General features: G+C 45.0%; 2 protein-coding genes across 2 annotated transcripts; both read left to right on the plus strand.

Moving 5' to 3' along the window:
- The first annotated feature begins 322 nt into the window (after nt 1-322).
- On the plus strand, nt 323-2553 carry arpp19b (cAMP-regulated phosphoprotein 19b). Its single transcript, XM_083666642.1, has 3 exons — nt 323-485; nt 1336-1458; nt 1584-2553. The coding sequence occupies exons 1-3, from the start codon at nt 441-443 to the stop codon at nt 1758-1760; spliced, it is 345 nt and encodes a 114-aa protein (XP_083522768.1). The 5' UTR covers nt 323-440; the 3' UTR covers nt 1761-2553.
- Nucleotides 2554-3361: 808 nt separating this feature from the next.
- Nucleotides 3362-20958, plus strand: LOC310802557 (unconventional myosin-Va-like). Its single transcript, XM_083666993.1, has 40 exons — nt 3362-3490; nt 4624-4734; nt 5493-5664; nt 5990-6134; nt 6271-6427; nt 6623-6766; nt 7455-7536; nt 8129-8236; nt 8597-8703; nt 8850-9115; nt 9229-9310; nt 9394-9534; nt 9685-9810; nt 10037-10120; nt 10554-10676; nt 10787-10884; nt 11048-11134; nt 11351-11459; nt 11708-11919; nt 12026-12182; nt 12893-13132; nt 13347-13595; nt 13846-13939; nt 14143-14285; nt 14395-14508; nt 14857-14985; nt 15181-15237; nt 15697-15924; nt 16053-16135; nt 16229-16303; nt 16521-16719; nt 16839-16932; nt 17172-17306; nt 17538-17692; nt 17821-17910; nt 18003-18153; nt 18983-19265; nt 19607-19781; nt 20150-20230; nt 20365-20958. The coding sequence occupies exons 1-40, from the start codon at nt 3464-3466 to the stop codon at nt 20515-20517; spliced, it is 5466 nt and encodes a 1821-aa protein (XP_083523119.1). The 5' UTR covers nt 3362-3463; the 3' UTR covers nt 20518-20958.
- The last annotated feature ends 569 nt before the right edge of the window (nt 20959-21527 follow it).

Raw genomic sequence — 21527 nt, forward strand, 5'->3', positions numbered from 1 at the left:
AGTGAAAGGGTTGAAAATGAAATATACCACAATCATTGATAATACACACAGATCACAATACCCATCGGAAAAGGGCTGTGCTTCTCAACTAATAAAGGCTTCAGCTATTCGCCGTCTCATCTCCACTGAGTAAAGTGTGGGTAGAGTAATGTGTCAAGTTGCAACTGAGCTGATTGCTTTTTTTGCATGCCCACCTCTCGGGTCTCACCCAGGCTCAGCTAGGAGTCAGTTGATCCCGTCCCTGGTACAGGCCAAGCACAGGCAGCACGCTCAATGACGTGATCACACATTGGACGTCATATAGTAGACGGCCATTTTTTGCCAGTGCAGGAGTCAGCTAGGAGCTCAGTGTTAGTTGGAAAGTTGAACATCCTTTGGTGTTGGGGAAGGTGTATTTTTTTTATATAGCAGTCTAGAAAACTTGACATTTTCATATCATTATGTCCGAGGAGATTGAAGTAACAAGGACCGCCGAGGAACAGCAGGTGAATACAATAGAGCTCGCGCCATCTACCGTTTGTGTATTATTTGGATGCTCCTCTCGCGAGCTAGGCTATGCTAGCTGGCTAGCTGTTTGGCTCGCTAGTTCCTTGCAATGCCTGAAGTCTGGCTGTCAGTGCAGACTAGCTAGCTAGCTAACGAGCGAACAGTTAACGTCAATTACATTACCAGGTAGCTATATCCATTGCGCATGCATGGCCGTTGTTAGATAACCAATGATGAATACGTGATCTATAATTTAGTCTGTAGCAGAAATAGCATATATGCCAGCTTGCAATCTTCATTGCCTGGCTAATAGCTAACGTTGGCCTCTCCACATTCTTTTGTCTGCGTTCATGTTTGTCAGTTGTCAGAGCCTTGAAGATGGCCACAACACATCATTTCGTTAGAAGTAGGCTGAATGTATCATTTCCGGACAGAATCACAAAAGCCTGCGTTCTTAGTCTGATTATCCACGAGACGAGAGATTGACAAGAATCACTGCAGCCGACAAGAATCACTGAGTGCCTATGACTACCTAAATGCTGGATTCCTTGATGAAGAATCATACAAGTGACAGTCACTTTCACTTTTCTAGTTAAGCCATTCTTAGCAAATCGGTTGTAACCATAGATATGTGTCTATATACATCATTAGCTGTAACACACAGGCTGATGGAATCTTATTTAATTTCACTTCGACATCATACGTCCTTGCCTGAACACATCCAACATCTCCAAACAGTTTTTAGGTTTGGGATAATTGTGTTGTATTAACTAACATGAATGGGTCGGTTTTTCTATCTTCACCAACCGTTTGTGTTCATTTTGCCGATTGTGTGTGCTGTCAATGCAGGAAATTGAGGATAAAGTCATCAGTCCAGAAAAAAACGAGGAGGCCAAGCTGAAGGCTAGGTATCCTCATCTTGGGGCCAAGCCAGGGGGTTCTGACCTCCTTAGGAAAAGACTTACGAAAGGGGTAGGTGGTTGGCTCAGTCGCCTTACAGCACCTCAGGAGGTGCTTTGAGTTAAGCCTTCGGTATAAAGCCAACAATCACGTCTACTGTCTAACTCCAACAGATGTTTTTTTGTGTGTGTATGCAGCAAAAGTATTTTGACTCTGGGGACTACAACATGGCCAAGGCCAAGGTGAAGAACAAGCAGTTTCCAACCGCCGGAGCAGCAACAGAGAAAGCTGAGATCACAGGGGACCACATCCCAACACCTCAGGACCTGCCCCAGAGAAAACCCTCAATTGTGGCCAGCAAGCTTGCTGGTTGATTGAAAAAAAGCTTTGTGATCTTTCGTTTTTTTTGTTACCATTCCAGCTCTCTCACCTCTCTATCTACTGGGCCCCTGTCGTTTGTCCCCTTTCGTTCACCTCCCTCTCTATAGGAATTTTGAAAAAGCTGATTCCAAGGATCAAGCTGCAGCAGAATCCTTAGATACTGCTGCAAGCTTTTTACTTTCTCACAGTAACGGAAATTATTGGCCTGAAAGAAATGTTTCCAAAGTTTAGTCAACGACCTAAATCTTCAATAGTGGCTGGTTGAACCTGTATACATCTCCATGTGTTTGGAGAGGACCAGAGTTCATGTTTTAGTGTTTTACATTTTGCATCATCCCATGACATTTAAATTATGAGGTAGTGTTCTCGAATGATCTGATAATCCTTGACCATACCCATGTAATTCTCCTCCACTGTCAAAGCTATGTTTTTTGTTTTGATGCATCGAAAATAGTCGTGATCACACAGCTCTTGCCAGCTGGTCATGTTACGATGAATATCTGTGACATTGGTCATCAAAGGCTGCTGATTATATGCATCTCATCTTGACCTCTAAAATGGCCTTAACAGTGATGAGCCGCTGTTTCTCTTGGGCAATATTTGCCCACTCCAGTCAGAATCTCTGTGAACCTAGCCAGGAATGTCTGCCACTATCTGAGACTTGAGTCATTTAGGTTTTGTAGTCAAGCAACCCACTTAAATGAAATGTCTGGAGTGTGCATGTGCATTTACTGTGCAGTCACTTTTGTGCCATTTGTTTTGTAAATAAAATAGTTTTGCACAGTATGTTTGTGGTCTTGGAGTGTTTACTTGTATCTCTAGTGTTATAGTACATCTCATTGTTCATGCTATGTTGTACAAAACTGCCAGAGAACATGATGCAATGAGAGCACCACATGATGGACCATATGATAGATAGAAATACACACGTGATGGATCCTGCTCTGAGTTCATCAATGGATTTTTTGTTTGGTAACATTTAAGCATTACTCTCTTCACCCGGTATCTCCCTACATTATCAATGGACTAAGGAATCTGTAGTAAATCCTGGGTTTTATGGCATATTGATAATCCACATTCCTCAAATGTAGGCGAGTCCTCTGTGGCTCAGTTGGTAGAGCTTGGTGCTAACAACGCTCAGGTTGTGGGTTTGATTCCTGCTGGGACCATATACACTGAAATGTACACACTCACTGCAATGTAAGTCGCTTTGGATAAAAGCGTCAGCTAAATGACATATATTATATTATGATCATTTTACTTTTGAAATGAAAATGAACTGGAGACCAGATTTACCAATGGGTTTATTTGACCATTTTACTTCATATATAAATCACAACACTTTGAATACCTCACTTGATAATTCGCAAATATGTTAGGGAATGACGGATGCTTGCATTACAAAGTGCAACATGCTGAGAAGAATTATCATTTTGCAGTACAGTATAATTCGAGAAGTACCATACCCGAAGCGGCCACTGGGAGGCAGGCGGCGCTCACCTGAATAAAGCGTGAACAGCACCATGGCACCGCACGCCGACAGAGGAGAAATGTAGTTTTAATACCCATAATGCACAGAGTCTAGAAAAAGTACGAAGATGTGACCACCACGTAGCCGCTACTTTCCTGTCTGCACTTTCTATTGAAATTATTTATTGTCCCACTGCGTCGCTAATGAAAAGAAGGGCTAAACGTCATGGCAGCTTCTGAAGTGTACTCAAAGGTAGGCTAATACTGGATTAGTAGTAGTAGTGTCAGGCTCATTCAGTTGAGACCATAAATGTAAGTCTATGGTCAAGACAACTTCAGTTCAGATAGACAGTCGCTGAGTCGGCGTACAGTGTTCTATGTGTTCTTAACGCTCCTACTCTGGGCGTACCTAGTCAGTTTTCACTTTGCCTGTTTATTGACCCAATGCTGTTTAAAACATGTCAATTCTGCTGTAGGAAGTTACTTTCTAAGGTGTTGCATCAGGATTCGTTATTGATAGTGCTGCTTAAAGCCCTTATTTACTGGTTTGTAATTATAACTAGAAAGAGTTCCAGTTCCAGAAGAAACTTCGAGGGCTTGCAAAGTCGTATTTGTGTAGTGGAAACGGTTTAAAGATGTTTCGATAGATAGATAGATTTGCTGGGTAGTTGAAAGAAATTGAGAGAGTCTTATTATGGTAGCGGATAAAGTTAGAGATGGTTTGGTTGGATGGATGGATGGATGGATAGAATGTTTGATGGATACACTGATAGATAGGATGAGCCAGGGGTACTTCAGTGGAGTGGGTAGAGAGTTGGATGGCTAACTGGATGAGAGTTTTTGGAGTTACAAAAAGCTTAATAGTTGTAATGGTTTAATAGGTATCAGAAAGCTTTTATCAGGGTTCATGATGATTTTCTGGGCAGTTGAAAGAAAGTGAGAGGTTGATTGGATGGATGAATGGATAGATGAAGGCAAGGACGGATGGATGGATGAGAGAGAAGGTATAGAAAGATCAAAACAATTAAGAGGTTAATCACTATAGGTTATATCAAGTGAAGCAGTAGTGACTGGTGAACGGATGATGGCCAGGTAGTTGAAAAGTTAGATAGATATAAAGTTGGAAATATAGAATGTTAAATAGATAGTATATTAGAAGGTCATAGATGGACAGACAGATAGATTGCTGAAGCAAGCCCACTAATAAATAAATAAATAAATAATAAAATATAGAGTGGTTTAGTGGAACACCTACAGTAGGATGGTGTAAATGATAATACAGAATGAAATATGGGTTGGACGGCATGATAGAGCATGGATTTCTTGGTCATTAATGTCAATACATTGAAATGATTATGTGTTAACCTGTGGCCTTCGGTCCTGTAGTATGGCCGGGTATGGCTCCCAGATGTTGTGGAGGTGTGGAAGTCAGCAGAGCTCACCAGAGATTACACTCCTGGGGACAAAGCTCTGTACCTCCAGCTCGAGGACGGCACGGTGAGAGGAGCTGGGTGTGAGGGGTGGAGAGTGACGGGTGTATTTGCTTGGTGTACCAGTGGAGGTGGAAATCGGAGGAATCAGGAATGGTATCAAACACGTGTTTGATACCATTCCTCATACCATTCCATGCATTACAATGAGCCTGTCCTCTGATTTCTGCCTCCACCAGCCTCCCCTGGTACATATTATGGGATGTGGAGAGAAAGGGGGGTGGGGGTGTTGGGTGTTGCTGGTCCATTGTGTTCTGTCGTAGTGCCCACCCAGTATGGATTTTTCCTACCATCGCTGCAGTAAAAGAACATTGGCATCGACAGTACCTCATCTGCATAATGCTTTGTTTAATTTGTCTTTGAACATAACATAATATATATTGGAACTCAGAAGCTCCCCTATTAAATAGACGGTGTGTTTGCCAGATGCACTGGGGCTTACTACTTTATAAACATTAACTTACCTTCTTCAGTAACTTAGTGTGCAATTTGGGTAGATGACAGATATACATGTACATACCTGAGGAAAGTATTTATACTGATTGCAGCTGGAGTGTCATGTTTGGGCATGTAAGCCCCATTCCAGGTATGCCTATACAGCCAAGATATTATCTAAGCTGCTGGCGAACATGAATAGTCACTTATAATGGAGTCATGGATGGATGACAAATTGCTAATATTTCAGGTTTTGACAAATCATTAAAAGGAAACATTTTGTGGCATCTATGCCTTTACAGTATCTCAGTTATTGATGTCTTTTTCCAGGATGTGGAACACAAAATAGACCCCAAGACCAACAGCTTACCGCCCCTCAGAAACCCTGACATCTTGGTGGGAGAGAATGACCTCACCGCCCTCAGCTACCTCCACGAGCCAGCAGTCCTACACAACCTCAAAGTGCGTTTTATCGACTCCAAGCAAATTTACACGTACTGCGGTAAGAGCTCTGTTGACTCTTTAGCATGGTCACTGTAGACTTTGGAGTGTCGTTCACTGTACTGTCCGACATAATCTTGATTGTGCAGATAATTTAGTCACAGCTTGGTCTCAACACCTGAGAGAGACAGGTGTCCTCCGCCCAAGTGATAGAGCTTTAGATTTACACACCATGCGTTGTGGAAATGAAACACTGTCATACAGTATGTTTTGAGGAATTTGTGTCCGTTATTTGTATCAAAACATTGACCTTAACTGCTAGAAGCACATATCTTGAGATGTTGAATTCAATCACTATTATCATGCATTGATTTGTCTGTCTTCAGGTATTGTCCTGGTTGCTATCAACCCCTATGAAAGTTTGCCTATCTATCAATCTGACATCATCAATGCATACAGTGGGCAGAATATGGGGGACATGGACCCCCATATATTCGCTGTTGCAGAGGAGGCTTACAAACAGATGGCCAGGTTTGTCACTCATCTGAATACCTTGATTTTGAAAGGTTACTGTTTAGGCTAAATGTTTTTTGAGTCAGTTATCAATTACCCATATCCTATATACCGTATATATACCGTAAGTTATTGCTTTTTCCTCCTCCTTCAGAGATGAGAGGAACCAGTCCATCATTGTGAGTGGAGAGTCAGGCGCTGGTAAAACTGTCTCTGCCAAGTATGCCATGCGTTTCTTTGCCACAGTCAGCGGTTCTTCTAGTGAGGCCGACATTGAGGAGAGGGTACTGGCCTCCAGCCCCATCATGGAGGTAAGAGACCACTGAGACCACTGAGACCACTATTGTATTGTTGCACTACTCTGTGGCACTTTCACTTTTGCATTTCACTGTATACTTGTATGCACGTGACAAATAAAGAATCTTGAATCTTGAATCTGGTCTACTCTTACAGTACAAGTGTCCGGATGACAGCTGGAGCTCACTCTGCTTTTCACCCTACTGTAGGCCATCGGGAACGCCAAGACAACAAGGAATGACAACAGCAGTCGTTTTGGGAAGTACATCGAGATCGGTTTCGACAAGAAGTATCGCATTATTGGGGCCAACATGAGAACTTACCTGTTGGAGAAATCCAGAGTAGTGTTTCAGGTGAGTTGCACTTTTATTTATTATTCATGCATTGAGAAACGAAGCTTACGGTTTAGATTTTTCTCTCCGTGAAGAAGGTCTGTGTTGTATGTTAACTGTGCCTGACTTGTTTGGTGCGGTGGTGTAATCTACTCTGTTCTGGTAGGCGGGGGGGGGGGAGATCCCCTTCTAGTCACCTCTTTGTGTCTGTTTAATGAACTGTGGGCCTTTACATATTTAGTGACGTCAGACAGGCACAAAATATGACCCTTACATTCCTGAATACAAAGAGGTAGTGTGTCATAGTAATGTTGATAATGCAATTTAAAGACTATTTATTTTTAAACCTCGATCTGATTATCTCATCATAGTCTAGGAGGCGATATTCCTTCTGATGTAGTCTAGTCAAGTCATTATTCCCTCTAAGGTAATATTGTGGCATACATACATTAAAAAAAATGGATGTGTAGTTTTGCGGTTTTATGCGTGTTTCTTTATGTGTAGGTGTGTGTGCTCTGTGGATAGGGAACCTTTTGTGTAGTTGCAATGATCATTGTGTGGTGTTTTTGAAGTATCAACACCCAGTTTGTTCAATGTCATTAGTGGGACAAGTCAATCAATGCTGTAGTAATGTCAAATAAAGTTCAAATATAAATGAACCTCTATGTTGTTGTCCATGGATTGATGGTCTTACTGCACTTTGCCGTAGGCTCATGAAGAGAGGAACTACCATATCTTCTACCAGCTGTGTGCCTCTTCACATCTGCCAGAGTTCAAGGCTTTAAAGTTAGGTATGACTCTTTTTTTTTTAACAGGAATGAGGAGTATGAATGTCTATAGTGTTTTATTGAGTGTTTTTCTCTGTGACTGATCTCTGTTTTAAACCCCGATCGTATATATCACTTTAATCACATTTAATCACTTTTTTTTTTGTTGAGTTTATTCTACAATTTTAAAACCAAGCACACACAATACAAAAACGGATCATCCATGTACACAAATAAAATCATTGAGGATAATAATAAGCAATAAAGTCTAGACTTATTTCTATTGTCATCACTCGTACCATCAGTCTGGGAAGCTTCCCATCTTCAGTTACACTAATTGAATCAACATAAATTGCCATTTCCAAACACACTCGTGATGTGGGCATTTGAACTTTTAAAAGGCACTTTCAATTGTCATGACATTATGACCGGGTTACGTCACGATTTTCACCCTGTTCAAATACCCTTGGCTAGAAATACGACTGGAATATCACTAAGGAAATACAGTAAATACATGTAAAACCATATTGGCGTGAAAATGTTGAATATGAATATGAACTATGATTAGATTTGATTGGTCAAATGTTTTGTATGATCAATGTCTGATTGTCTGTAGGTAGCGCAGAAGACTTCCATTGCACTAACCAGGGCCGGAGCCCAGTCATAGCTGGGGTGGATGATGCTGAAGAGATGTGCAACACCAGGAAGGCTTTCTCATTGTTGGGTGAGCCTGCTCACTGCAATGTCCTCTTTTTGGTAGGGAAGTTAATACATCTGTCTAGCCAATGAATGCTCTATTCCAGCCCAGTTCAGTTCAAGTTTGCCTGAGCTTGCTTGTAAGAAAGGGCCAAACCAACCTAAGAACGTGTTGAGGCGGGGAGGCTGGTGGAGGTAGAAATGGGAGGAAGGGCTCATTGTGATGCATGGAATGGAATGAGCAATGGTATCAAATGCCTGTTTGATACCGTTGGTCATTCCATTCCATGCATCACGATGAGCCCTTCCTCCCATTTCTACCTCCACCAGCCTCCCCTGCTATATAGAGCCTGTACTGATTTGTTAGTTTTTTTCTGATTCATTTCAGGAATCAATGAAACGTACCAAATGGAGGTTTTCCAAATCCTAGCTGCTGTTCTTCATCTGGGCAATGTGGAAGTGATGAGTCGAACCTCAGACAGCAGTAGCATCTCGGTAAAACCAGACATATACTCTTAACGTTTTACTGTAAAACCATCCAATGAGTAATTCTTCTAGATATTCCTATGAATGCTAATCTAGTTTGGGTGGTTCTTGGACCCGTAGGCTGCTGTTAATTAGTGTTGGTATTGTGATTCCAGCCTGACAACCGCCACCTGGCTGTGTTCTGTGAGCTCATGGGTGTGCCCTGTCAGGACATGGCTCATTGGCTGTGTCACCGGAAGCTTAAGACGGCTGCTGAGACATACGTGAAGCCCGTCTCCAAAGTGAACGCCATCAACGCTCGGGATGCTCTCACCAAATACATCTACGCACGCCTCTTCAACTGGATCGTTGACCATATCAATGACACACTGCACTCTGCCATCAAACAGCACTCTTTCATTGGTGTTCTTGACATTTATGGGTGTGTTTGTGTCTCTTGTTTGGTGTTTATTTTTTTTTTATTGTTTTTTTACAGTTTGAATACATAGACATGTCTCTTGGTCGTATTAACTTTTTCATGACCTGTTTCCTCAGGTTTGAAACGTTTGATGTCAACAGCTTTGAGCAGTTTTGCATCAATTATGCCAATGAGAAACTCCAACAGCAGTTCAACATGGTCGGTCTCTTTCTCTGCAGTTGTATTCAAATTACTGTTATCTCCTTCAGATCTTAGGCTGAATGTCATCTTGCTATTTCCAGCATGTCTTCAAGCTGGAGCAGGAGGAGTACATGAAGGAGGAGATCCCCTGGACACTGATCGACTTCTACGACAACCAACCGTGCATTAATCTGATAGAAGCCAAGATGGGAGTCCTGGATCTTCTAGACGAGGAGTGCAGAGTAACATAAAATACACACATACACGCGCGCACGCGCACACACACACACACACAGGCAGCTCAACATCCTCATATTGTTATGCATTGAATTGCACCAGGATGTGAGTGCAGGCTGGTGATTAAGCCTTGGGTTCACCCTCTCGTTCCCTAGATGCCCAAAGGCTCTGACGACACATGGGCTCAGAAGCTTTACAACACCCTCTTGAAGAAAAGTGATCTTTTTGACAAACCCCGAATGTCCAACAAAGCCTTCATCATCCACCATTTTGCAGACAAGGTACACGACTGGTATATCCATCTATGTGTTAGTTCCCTAACTGTCACCTTGGGGTTATTAAATGTTTCCGGGCGGTGTAATCTACAAGGGAAATATTGAATGTAGTAATCTCAAATGAGCAGCACTTGCCTGTCCTGTTCCAGAGGTTGACTGTCTCAGTTTTGTGTGTTCTTATCTTGAGAGGGAATTTCCCTAAGCACTCTCTAACCTGTATTTCTGTCCCCAGGTTGAGTATCAATGTGAGGGATTCCTGGAGAAAAACAAGGACACTGTAAATGAAGAACAGATCAATGTTCTGAAGTCAAGCAAGGTTTGTTTTTTTTCGTTTGTCCACTGGGTTATGATCTGGAGCCAACCTTTTTCATCCGGTGCCCCTCCCCCCCACCATTCCACACCTTATTTCCATTTTATAGTTTATTGGAAAGAGAAATGTCACGTCTCAAGATTTTTGGTGTCAGGGAATCATTTTGTTCAGTTTCATGGTCCCCCGAAATCTTTGGTGTCCCCCCTGTGGGGTCCTGCCCCCCAGGTTAGGAGCCACTAAGCTGGAGGACTCCTCCCTCTGAGAGCTGTAGAAACAAGCCTGCTGTGTGAACACCCATATTTCCATGACAGCAGCACATTCAATGTAATGGGAAACACTGCCCCCTGCTGTTCACTGAAGGTTACTAGCTGTATGATTCAACATGACCTCATACCGTATCATTCTCCTTGTTTGAATTCTGTCCTGATGTTGTGTCCAGTTGGATCTGCTGGTGGAGCTGTTCCAGGTTGAGGAGAAGGCCACCAGCTCCATGACACGGTCCGGCCAGACGACACGGTCCAGCCAGTCTCAGAGGGAGCATAAGAAAACTGTTGGACTGCAGGTGAGAGCAGAAGATCAGGGCCAACATTTACAGTACGCTGGTGTAGTATAGCTCTTCTTTATGGTACCAGAAGCACTGAACTTTTACCCCCCCCCCCCCCCCCCCCCCAGTTTCGCAACTCCCTACATTTACTGATGGAGACCCTGAATGTCACCACCCCCCACTATGTACGATGCATCAAGCCAAACGACGTCAAAACTGCGTTCACGTGAGCAGGACTTCACCCTTTTGCATGACACACGGTCATATTGCTGCACGCTTGGACAGAAATTAAAAGCATGTCTTACAGTTTCGGTATGGAGCTTATGTGTGTCTCATGCCAGCTGAAAGAGCACGTTGATAGCGGATGCTGTATGGTGTCTTTGTTGTAGCCTGGACCCCATGAGGGCAGTACAGCAGCTACGAGCCTGTGGCGTCCTGGAAACTATCCGGATCTCAGCAGCAGGCTTCCCTTCCAGGTATGACAACAACAACAACAACAACAACAACCACCTCTAGCCCAAAGGCACTTTTCCACGCACTCTCACACACAGCCATGCAATTTACTGAGTATGTTACACACACATTAATATAGACTGAAATGCCCACCAATTGTTACCGTATCATTGGCTGAAAATGTTTTATTCTGAATTAAATAGGCATGTTTCAATCCAGAACATTTTATTTGATGACAGGTGGACCTATCAAGAGTTTTTCAGTCGTTATCGGGTTTTGATGAAGCAGAAGGATGTGCTTGCAGACAGGAAGCTGACCTGCAGAAACGTCCTGGAGAAGCTAGTTCAGGTATATTAACTACACCAGGGGAGGCCAGTGGAGGTAGAAATCAGAGGCCGGGCTCATTGTAATGCACACGTGTGTTTGATATCATTCCTCATTCCATGCATTACAATGAGCCCGATCCTCTGATTTCTGCATCCCCTGCTGTACACAAATGAAGTTTATGGCATTAACAAGTATGCATACATACAGACAACAAGGGAACAAAGATGTGACGGTTGAGTGCTGAACCACGGGACGGTTTTACCCTTTAGGACCAGGACAAGTACCAGTTTGGCAAAAGCAAGATCTTCTTCCGGGCGGGCCAGGTGGCCTACCTGGAGAAGCTGCGTTCTGATAAACTACGCAAGGCGTGTGTCCGCATCCAGAAGACCATCCGCTGCTGGCTGGCCCGCAAGAAGTACCTACGCATGAGGAAGGCTGCCGTCACCATCCAGAGACACGTGCGTGGCTACCAGGCCCGTTGGTGAGTGGAGAGACTGGACCGCCCATATCCACGTAGACGCAACGACCACCAAACAGTTAAGATCATTGTCTGCTTGTCCTTTGACACGCCTCTTCCTCTTTATCAGCCGCGTGACGTTTCTGCGGAGGACCAGAGCCGCCGTCGTCATCCAGAGGAACATGCGTATGTGTGTGGCGCGGAGACGCTACCAGCAGCAGCAGTCTGCGGCCCTCACCATCCAGTGCTTCCTGCGGGCCTATGTGGCCAGGCAGCACCTCCGCAAGGTAAGACACACAACCTCAACTCCTAACAAACTAACATGCATAGTTATCTACACAACCTCAACTCCTAACAAACTAACATGCATAGTTATCTATACAACCTCAACTCCAAACAAACTAACATGCATAGTTATACAACCTCAACTCCTAACAAACTAACATGCATAGTTATCTACACAACCTCAACTCCTAACAAACTAACATGCATAGTTATACAACCTCAACTCCTAACAAACTAACATGCATAGTTTTCTACACCGCCACCCAGGGGAGTGACATATGGCATGAAAACATTTTTATTTAGAAGATGACATTTGTGTTATAATATACAGTCTAAAGTAAGGAAAAGACGTGCTCGAGGTTAAAGATTAAATTGTCTTTGGGTGCTGTATAGCGCAAGGTTGATCCAATGAGGTAAGCACACGGCCAGCCCTCTCAAGAGACTCTATATACAGTCTCCCTGAACTTAATTAAAGTTGACAGAAATGGCTGAAGATGTATCATTTTTGTCCTGTTAATACCTTTGATCCTTCATTTACAGTCCCCAGCTTCTGTACTGTATTGCACAAAAAAAAGATGACACTTGTATGTTTTACAATGTACAGTCTCCCTGAAAGTCTACAGACAAAGCCGATTCTCCTTTCCGTCCCAGTCACGCACCGTATCTAATACTCATAATAACAACATCATCATCGGATCTTTCACGTCCCCAGCTGCTGTACGAGCACAAGGCCGTCGTCATCCAGAGGTGGGTGAGAGGCTGGCTGGTCAGGAAGCGTTGCAAGCGCTCGCTGGCGTCCCTGATCCTCCTGCAGAGCTGTGTGCGCCGCATGCTGGCTAAGCGGGAGCTGAAGCAGCTGCGGACGGAGGCGCGCTCCGTGGAACACTTCAAGAAGCTCAACTTCGGCATGGAGAACAAGATCATGCAGCTGCAGCGGAAGGTCGATGAGCAGGTGATCCCGCAGTAACTCAGCTGTGTTTTTAGGGGGTTGTTGTGTAAAGGGAGGGGAAAAACCCCCCGATATATACCTGTAGCTATTTTTCTCAGTATTGACCCAAGCTGAAAAATAGGGGTTAACATTGTATTGAGAGGTGCTGAGAGGTACTGAGTTGAACCATGTCACATGTTAAGCTCGTGTGTGTGTGTGTGTGTGTGTGTCCCTGCAGCACAAGGAGAACAGAGAGCTCAGTGATAGACACGGTGCTATGGAGAGGTCCCAGGCAGCCGAGAGCGAGAAGCTGGGGAGGGAGATGGATCGCCTACGTGGGGCAGAGGAGGAGTCCAGGGCCAAGGCTGAGAGGGTCCCCTCCCTACTGGAGCAGCTGTCCTTCCTTCGCCAGGAGCTGGAGACCACCAGGGAGGAGAAGGAGACCATAGAGGACCAGGCTAGGACCTACAGGGAGGAGACTGAAAAGGTACTGTAGGGTCAATATCCACTGGGTTCAATCTGACTAGCATCTAACTACATAGACGCTAGTTATAGTAGATCGACACTGAGCTGATAGCGTCGGTCTTAATCAGCTTCCAATGGACGACACGATACATAGTCATTATGCATCAGAATAGTACACAAGTTTGTCTCTGATTTCGTCACGATTATCAGGAGTAGTTGTAGTGATGGTTATAATATAGCAGCGTCATACGTTTTGTCTGTTATGCTCCCAGATGGTGGCAGAGCTGAATGAGAAGAACGGCCTGTTGAGCAGTGAGAAGGATGGCCTGAGTGGGTTGATCCAGGAGCAGAGCCAGCTGATTGCAGGTACAGTGTCTCCCACCCATATACCCCGGTGGAGGCTGATGGACGGAGGGCTTGATACTGTACCATTCCTCATTCCATTCCATGCATTACAATGAGTCTGTCCTCCGGTTTCTCCCTCCACCGGCGTCCACTGACATACCCGTACCACACTAGTGGCTTCGTAGAAGGTGTTTAACCAACTCCATGTTGTACCCCTTCCTCAGAGAACAAGGCTGATATGGAGAACAGTAAGCAGCTGGAGAGCAACCTGACAGAGGAGCGCTCCCGTCACCAGTCCCTGCTGAGTGAACACCTGCAGCTGGAGGAACGCTTCAGGGACCTGAAGGAGGAGGTGAACCTGGACATGGTAAGAGATAGATATAGATATATAGATAGATATAGATAGACATAATGCTGATCGGTTCAGTTATCTAATGTCTTTATTTAACCTCTGTGTCTGACCTCCGTTTAACCAGAACGTGAGGAAACCAAGCCACAGGAGATCGGACTCCAACTACAGCAGCAACGAGTCAGAGGGGACCTACAGCTCTGGGTTCGCAGAGGGAGAGGACAGCTCTGCGCAAAGAGAGGTAACAACTCCAACTTGACCTGAAAGTAGAATTTGCCCGTCTAAGACAACATTTACATTTACACTTTTGACATTTGGCAGACGCTTTTATCCAAAGCGACTTACAACAAGTACATTTCTCTAAAGTAAGTGAATCATCTATACATCGGGTCATCGTAAGAAAAAAAAAATCTATGCTAGGACCAGGGGCCATAGGCAGTCACAATGCTAGAAGACACAAGTAAAACTCGAGCTGTAACCGGATGGTTACTCTACCACCCCCCTAGTCATCCCTCACGTAATTAATGGTCTTTGTTTTGATTGATCCAAGATGTGCTGTAGCAGTTGTTTTGCTGTGTTTTTTCCTCAGGATGACACCGCGGTGGACATGCCCGTCCTGCTGAAGCTGCAGAGGAGGGTGAATGAGGTGGAGCAGGAGAAACAGTCCCTGCAGCGCCAGCTGGACAAGAAGGAGGACACCCAACAAGACCTGGCTCAAGTACGTTACGTTGACATTTAATCATTTGGCATGATTTAATCCTGTACAATATCTAACATTGTGCCCGTTGCTCACATTAAAGTGGGGAAAAAATGGGAAATATGAACATAGGCTGACTTAAACTCTCTCACTTTGTGATTGGTTGTGTGTTAATAATAATTGGTAGTATTTTCTGTGTTCTGCCTCTTTAAAAAGCAAGCAGAGGAGCAAAGGACTGCTGCCCGAGCGGAGCTGGACCTGGAGGCTCTCAAGGTAATGACAGCTGGCTGTTACATCTCAGCAGGGGAGGCTGGTGGAGGTAGAAATCTGAGGACGGGTCTCATTGTGATGCATGGAATGGAATCAAACAGGTGTGTTTGATACCATTCCTCATTCCATTCCATGCATCACAATGAGCCGTTCTCTGTTCTACCTCCATCCGCCTCCCCTCTATCTCCTCCAGAATGTGCTCTCAAGTCCAATGTGTATGTATGTATGTATGTATATATATATGTGCCATTTAACTGACGCTTTTATCCCCAAAATATTATATATGGTTCCAGTGGGAATTAAACCCCTAATCTAAGTGTTTCCAGCGCCATACTCTACCAACTAAGCCACACAGGCTTAGTAGGATTGAGGAGATATAGATTATGTAAAGCTTCAGAATAGATTGAATATGTAAAACTGCCCAGCTGATCCAGGACGGTTGTCCTTCTCCTCGTCCCTCAGCGTCAGGAGCTGGAGTCTGAGAACAAGAAGCTGAAGCAGGAGCTGAGTGAGCTCCGTCAGTCCTTGACTAAGGAGACCAGCTCCACGGCAGCTCCCAGCCCGGGCTCGGCGCCCTACAACGTGCTCCTGGAGCAGCTTGAATCCGCCAACGAGGAGCTGGAGGTCCGCATGGAGGAGGTGCTGCTCCTGCGCTCCCACCTGGTCCGCACCGAGGCCCTCAAACACAAGGTAGGAGATCTACTGTTCCGAGACCATGGGTCAAACAGACTACTAGCATTTTCTAGGTCACCGATTGGATCTCTACTACTAGCGGTGTTTTTTCGCCACTGTTACTACACCCTTTTACTGTTTTGTAGGGTTCACCGTTGGGAGAAGGGCTGAAATTTAGGGATATCGGTGAAATCCCTCTGCCACCTTTGGGATCCAGAGATGTCGACAGGTAACCCGGCAGGCTCTTCACTCTAAACTCACGCCGCCCACGTCTGCTTAGGCCCCTCTTAACGTTGTTGTTTTTTCTTTTTGGGCTCGTCAGATCTCGTGACGTCCACACGCTGAATGAGGACGGAGAGCTCTGGCTGGCTTATGAAGGGTTAAAGGAGACAAACAGGTGAAACGGGGGATACCGTAGTACCGGCCGGAGGGTGTTGGTTGTTTACAAGATAATTACATGTTGTCAGTTGAGAAGCTGTTTATCGCTCTCACTCACTCACTCACTCACTCACTCACTCACACGCTCACTCCTTTCTTTCTTTTTCTCTCTCTCGCTCTCTCTCTCTCTCTCTCTCCCCCTCTACCTCCGTCCCTGCTCTCTCCGTCTTCTCCAGAGTGCTGGAGTCCCAGCTGCAAGTCCAGGACAAGAGTCACGGGGAGGAGTGTGAGTCGTTGCGTGAGGAGGTCCGCCGGGTGAGGGAGGAGAACAGGCAGCAGCAGCAGATCGTGTCCCAGAGCCTCCTACTGCCCCAGGACGCCCGCATAGAGGCCAGCCTTCAGCACGAGATCACACGCCTCACCAACGAGAACCTGGTGGGTACCGTACCTCCCGGTGCCTTCGTCCACCCAGGTCCCTCTTTGAAAATAATCAGCTAGCTGTTGTTGTTGTTGTACATGTGAATGGAAAACCTGATGTGCTTGCATCTTGGTAGGATATCCTGGAACAGCAAGGGAAGCAGGACAAGACCATACGCAAACTGAAGAAACAGCTTGTACTTTACGTCAAGAGGGTTGAGGAATATGAAGGTACATGTGCACATCAATTAGTATATGATCCAGGGGAGGCTGGAGGAGGTCGAAATCGGAGGACGGGCTCATTGTAATGCGTGGAATGAAATGAGGGATGGTATCAAACATACCTGTTTGAGCCCGTCCTCCGATTCCTACCTCCACCAGCCTCCACTGATGTGATCATGGTACACACCGTATGCCCAAAACGTTAATGAACATAACCAGTAATCCTCATTTTTATTGGTCTAATTAAGATGGAGTTCACCTGGAGGGTGTGGCGCCGAAGTCTGCCCACCGTGCCAGTATCACCCGCAAGGAGAGGGACTTCCAGGGCATGCTGGAGTACAGGAGGGGTGATGAGAGCAGGCTGCTTAAGAGTCTAGTCGTGGGTACGTCTGTCCTCTTTGCTTGTCAGTTTCCATCAAATAATCTGTTGACATACTACCTCCCCTCAGAGTTTCAATGACATTCAATACACTACCGCTTTAACAATACAGCCGTTTGTTCGTGGTTTAACCTTTTTTTATCTAACATGATTATAATATCAGTAAGTTGATTAGAGGAACCTTGGTTTGGGCTGAGGGTTCCTTTGTGATGGGGCTGTGTTGTGGTCCCTTCAGATCTGAAGCCTCGCGGCGTGGCTGTGAACTTCAGTCCCGGGCTGCCTGCCTACATCCTCTTCATGTGTCTGCGCCACGCCGACTACGCCAACGATGACCAGAGAGTGAGCATGCTGCTCAACTCAACTATCAACAGCATCAAGGGGGTCATAAAGGTACGCTACCGTCCCCGGCGGTGATTACACACAGCGATGACCCAGTGTCAGGTGTTAAAATGTGTGCTATTTTTTTTTTTTCTTCTTCGACTACTTTCTTTCTTTATTTTTTTTTATTTTTTTTACAGAGGAGAGGAGATGACTTTGAAATGGTATCTTTCTGGCTGGCCAACACCTGCCGGCTCCTGCACTGTCTGAAGCAATACAGTGGGGACGAGGTAAGCTAAGAGAGTATGTCGATGTAAACATTGTGTTGACTGTTTTGGATCTTTCCTGCTGATGACCTCTGACCTGTGCTTGACCTCTGCAGACGTTCACAAAGCACAACACACCCAGGCAGAATGAGCACTGCCTCACCAACTTTGACCTGTCGGAGTACCAGCAGCTTATGAGCGACCTAGCCATCCAGATCTACCAGCAGCTCATCAAGAGCATGGAAGAGATCCTTCAGCCAATGATAGGTGAGGGAAGCTATGCTACATTACATTACATTACATTTTACATTTATGGCATTTAGCAGATGCCTTTATCCAAAGCGGCTTACAACAAATACATTTGTTTAAGTAAGTGGATCATCTATCCAACAGTCATCATAAGATAAAGTAATCAATGCTCGGACCAGGGGCCATAGGCAGTCACAATGCTAGAAGAAGGAATTTTTTTTATTTTTATTTTTATTTTTTAAATTAAAAAAAAGAAGCTAACCCCATGCTACTAATAAATAATAATAAATTATTATTCATCAATAGAAATAATCCTGCTAGACCCCAAGGCATTACCATCATGCCCTTCCAAAACAGGAACAAGTGTACAGTGAACATCCCCCACGATGTATCGCCGTTCCTTGTGATGACAATGGTTGCAGTTATGCAAACGTATGCTTTGTGGATTAATAAATAAATAAAAATCCCTTTGCTGGAAATTAAACTGCGATCGCCGTCTATGGACAGGTTGTACTCTCCTGTTTGCACACTATTATAATGTTTTTTAATGATGATAACCCATCACTTTATCCGCACCGTCACAAGATGAATCCTAATCCTCCGAACACCGGATTTCACTGTGGGGGACGACAATAGAAATGGAGCTGAATTTGATGATGGATAGATTTACATTTTACATTTATGGCATTTAGCAGACGCCATTATCCAAAGCGACTTACAACAAATACATTTGTTTAAGTAAGTGGATCATCTATCCAACAGCCATCATAAGACAAAGTAACCAATGCTCACACCACACCATAGGTTAGAGTAACATTTAATATGTATGCCTTTATGAAATGCACAGTTCCAGGCATGCTGGAGCACGAGGCCATCCAGGGGGTTCTTGGGGCCAAACCCACGGGCCTGAGGAAGAGGACCTCCAGCGTGTCCGTCGAGGGCACCCACTCGGCGGACTCCATCCTGCAGCAACTCAGCGTCTTCCACACAGTCATGACCCAGCACGGCATTGAAGCGGAGCTCATCAAACAGGTGGTCAAGCAGCAGTTCTACATCGTCTGTGCCACCACCCTCAACAACCTGCTTCTGCGCAAGGACATGTGCTCCTGGAGCAAAGGCCTGCAGATCAGGTACAGTCCTGTCAGTCAGGGGAGGCTGGTGGAGGCAGAAATTGGAGGATGCGGCTCGTTGTAGTGCACGCCATAGAATGAAGAATGGTATCAAACAAGCGTGCTTGATATCATTCCTAATTCCAATCCATGCATCACAAGAGCCAGAGCCTGTCCTCTGATTTCTACCTCCACCAGTATAGTGAGTTGTTGTTGTTGTATAGTAAGATTTTGGCCTATATATAAAGCTTGTGGAGTGGTGTAGCTTGATGTGGCTGTAGTAAGGTGAATTGTGGCTGACATTGTCTGAGAGGGTCTCTTGGTGTGAGTGTGTCCTGTGTTTGGGCCCTGGTTCTTCCCAGGTACAACGTATGGCAGCTGGAGGAGTGGTTGGTGGATAAGGACCTGGCTGACTGCGGTGCCAAGGAGACTCTGGAGCCTCTGATCCAGGCAGCACAGCTTCTGCAGGTCAAGAAGAAGACGGAGGAGGACGCCCAGGCTATCTGCACCATGTGTAGTGGCCTTACCACAGCACAGGTAGGCAGGCTAACAACATCACCAAGCTATCTGCTACTGGCCTTACCACAGCACAGGTAAGCAGGCTAACAACATCACAAAACTATCTGCTAATGGCCTTACCACAGCACAGGTAAGCAGTCAAAATGTAGCCTGAAGAGTCTACGGTGGAAGATAGGTAGTGGATCTGCAGCCCTGACAGCAGTGGGAAGCTCGTTCCACCACCTGGGCGCCAAGACAGTGAAAAGCCGTGATTGAACAGCGCAACCGCTGCATCCTCGTAGAGGACGGAGTGATCGGGCAGGGGTTTGGGGGGCTCACCATTGCTTGAAGTAGGGAAGCGCTTGGTGGTATTCACCATTCTCTCCAATTGTGTTTTGTCTCAACAGATTGTTAAAGTGCTGAACTTGTACACCCCAGTGATTGAATTCGAGGAGAGGGTTTCAATAACATTCATCAGAACCATACAGGTGAGGAGTGTGTGTGTGTGTGTGTGTGTCTGTGTGTGTGTGTGTGTGTGTGTGTGTAAAATCATCCAACCTTCTTGTTAATAAGTGTGTTATTGAATCTCTCATGGGACGCTCTTTCTCTCGGTTGTTCTCAGGCTCATCTGAAAGACCGGGTTGAGTCTCCACTGTTGCTCCTGGACGGCAAAAAGATGTTCTCCGTCACCTTCCCCTTTATCCCCTCCTCCCTCGCCCTGGAGACCATCCAGATCCCCAGCAGTCTGAACCTGAGCTTCCTCAAACGTATCTAGAGCCCTGAACCCTGAACCCTGAACCGTGATCCCTGACCCTTGCACCTGGGATTCTGCCCCTGGACCTCTGGGCAGAGGAAATGAGGAAACCAAAGAGGAGCGTTTTCACATGCCTGACCGTTTACGATAAACTGCCAAAGTGTTTTCCGGCTTTGACTGGTATGTTATAATGTGGTCCTACATAAAAAAAAAAAAAAAGGAGAGAGAGACCGAAACTTTGGAGAGGCTTTAATATTATATATTTGTAAGAGATTGGATGTATACAATAATAAAAGAGGAATTTATTTTATCTGCAATATTTAATGTAGATCATGCTCATGTACGCACTGGGATTTTATTTTAAAAAAACAACAACAACACTCTCTTCCATTGGAGGGATTGCTTTGAATTTATGTAACATAGTAACTGATACAGTTACTATGTATGACACGGTGGGGGTGGGGGTGGAGGGTGGGAGTGGAGGGTGAGGGTGGGTGTGGGGGGGACTTCAGGAGTCCTAAATGTTTTGCTGGCCATCTTGTTGAAAGCTGGGCTTTCAGTGCTTTGGGGCCATTGCTACTGCTTTTGTAGACTGTAGCATGCATGAAGGTTTATGCTGTATATTGGGGAGTTATGAAATGATACTGTACTGATGTACTGATGTAATGAAGCTCTTATTGTGTTCCAGTGTCACAGTAATGATTGATATACTGTACTGTAAGGGTCATCCAAAGAGCCTACGGTTATCATGTTTACCTTCATCATGTGTGTGCCTCCTCCAACTTGCAAGTGACCATCATAATCCAATACCAAAAAAAAACACAGAAATGGTTTTAATGTCTTATGACTGTTTGTCTTGTCTTGTGTAACTGTTAGTGAATCGTTTTTGTATGACTTGTCACCTTCAACAGTATTTTCTAATGCACCTTTATATTGTTGGTCAGCCGTTTAATAAAATATGGTCAAAGTGTATTTGTTGTTGAGTTATTTCTTGAATACTGTTTATGCGCTGACGCATCACTTCCTACAGT

Source organism: Argentina silus (genome assembly GCF_951799395.1).
Source record: "Argentina silus genome assembly, chromosome: 3".
In the NCBI taxonomy this organism is placed as follows: domain Eukaryota; kingdom Metazoa; phylum Chordata; class Actinopteri; order Argentiniformes; family Argentinidae; genus Argentina; species Argentina silus.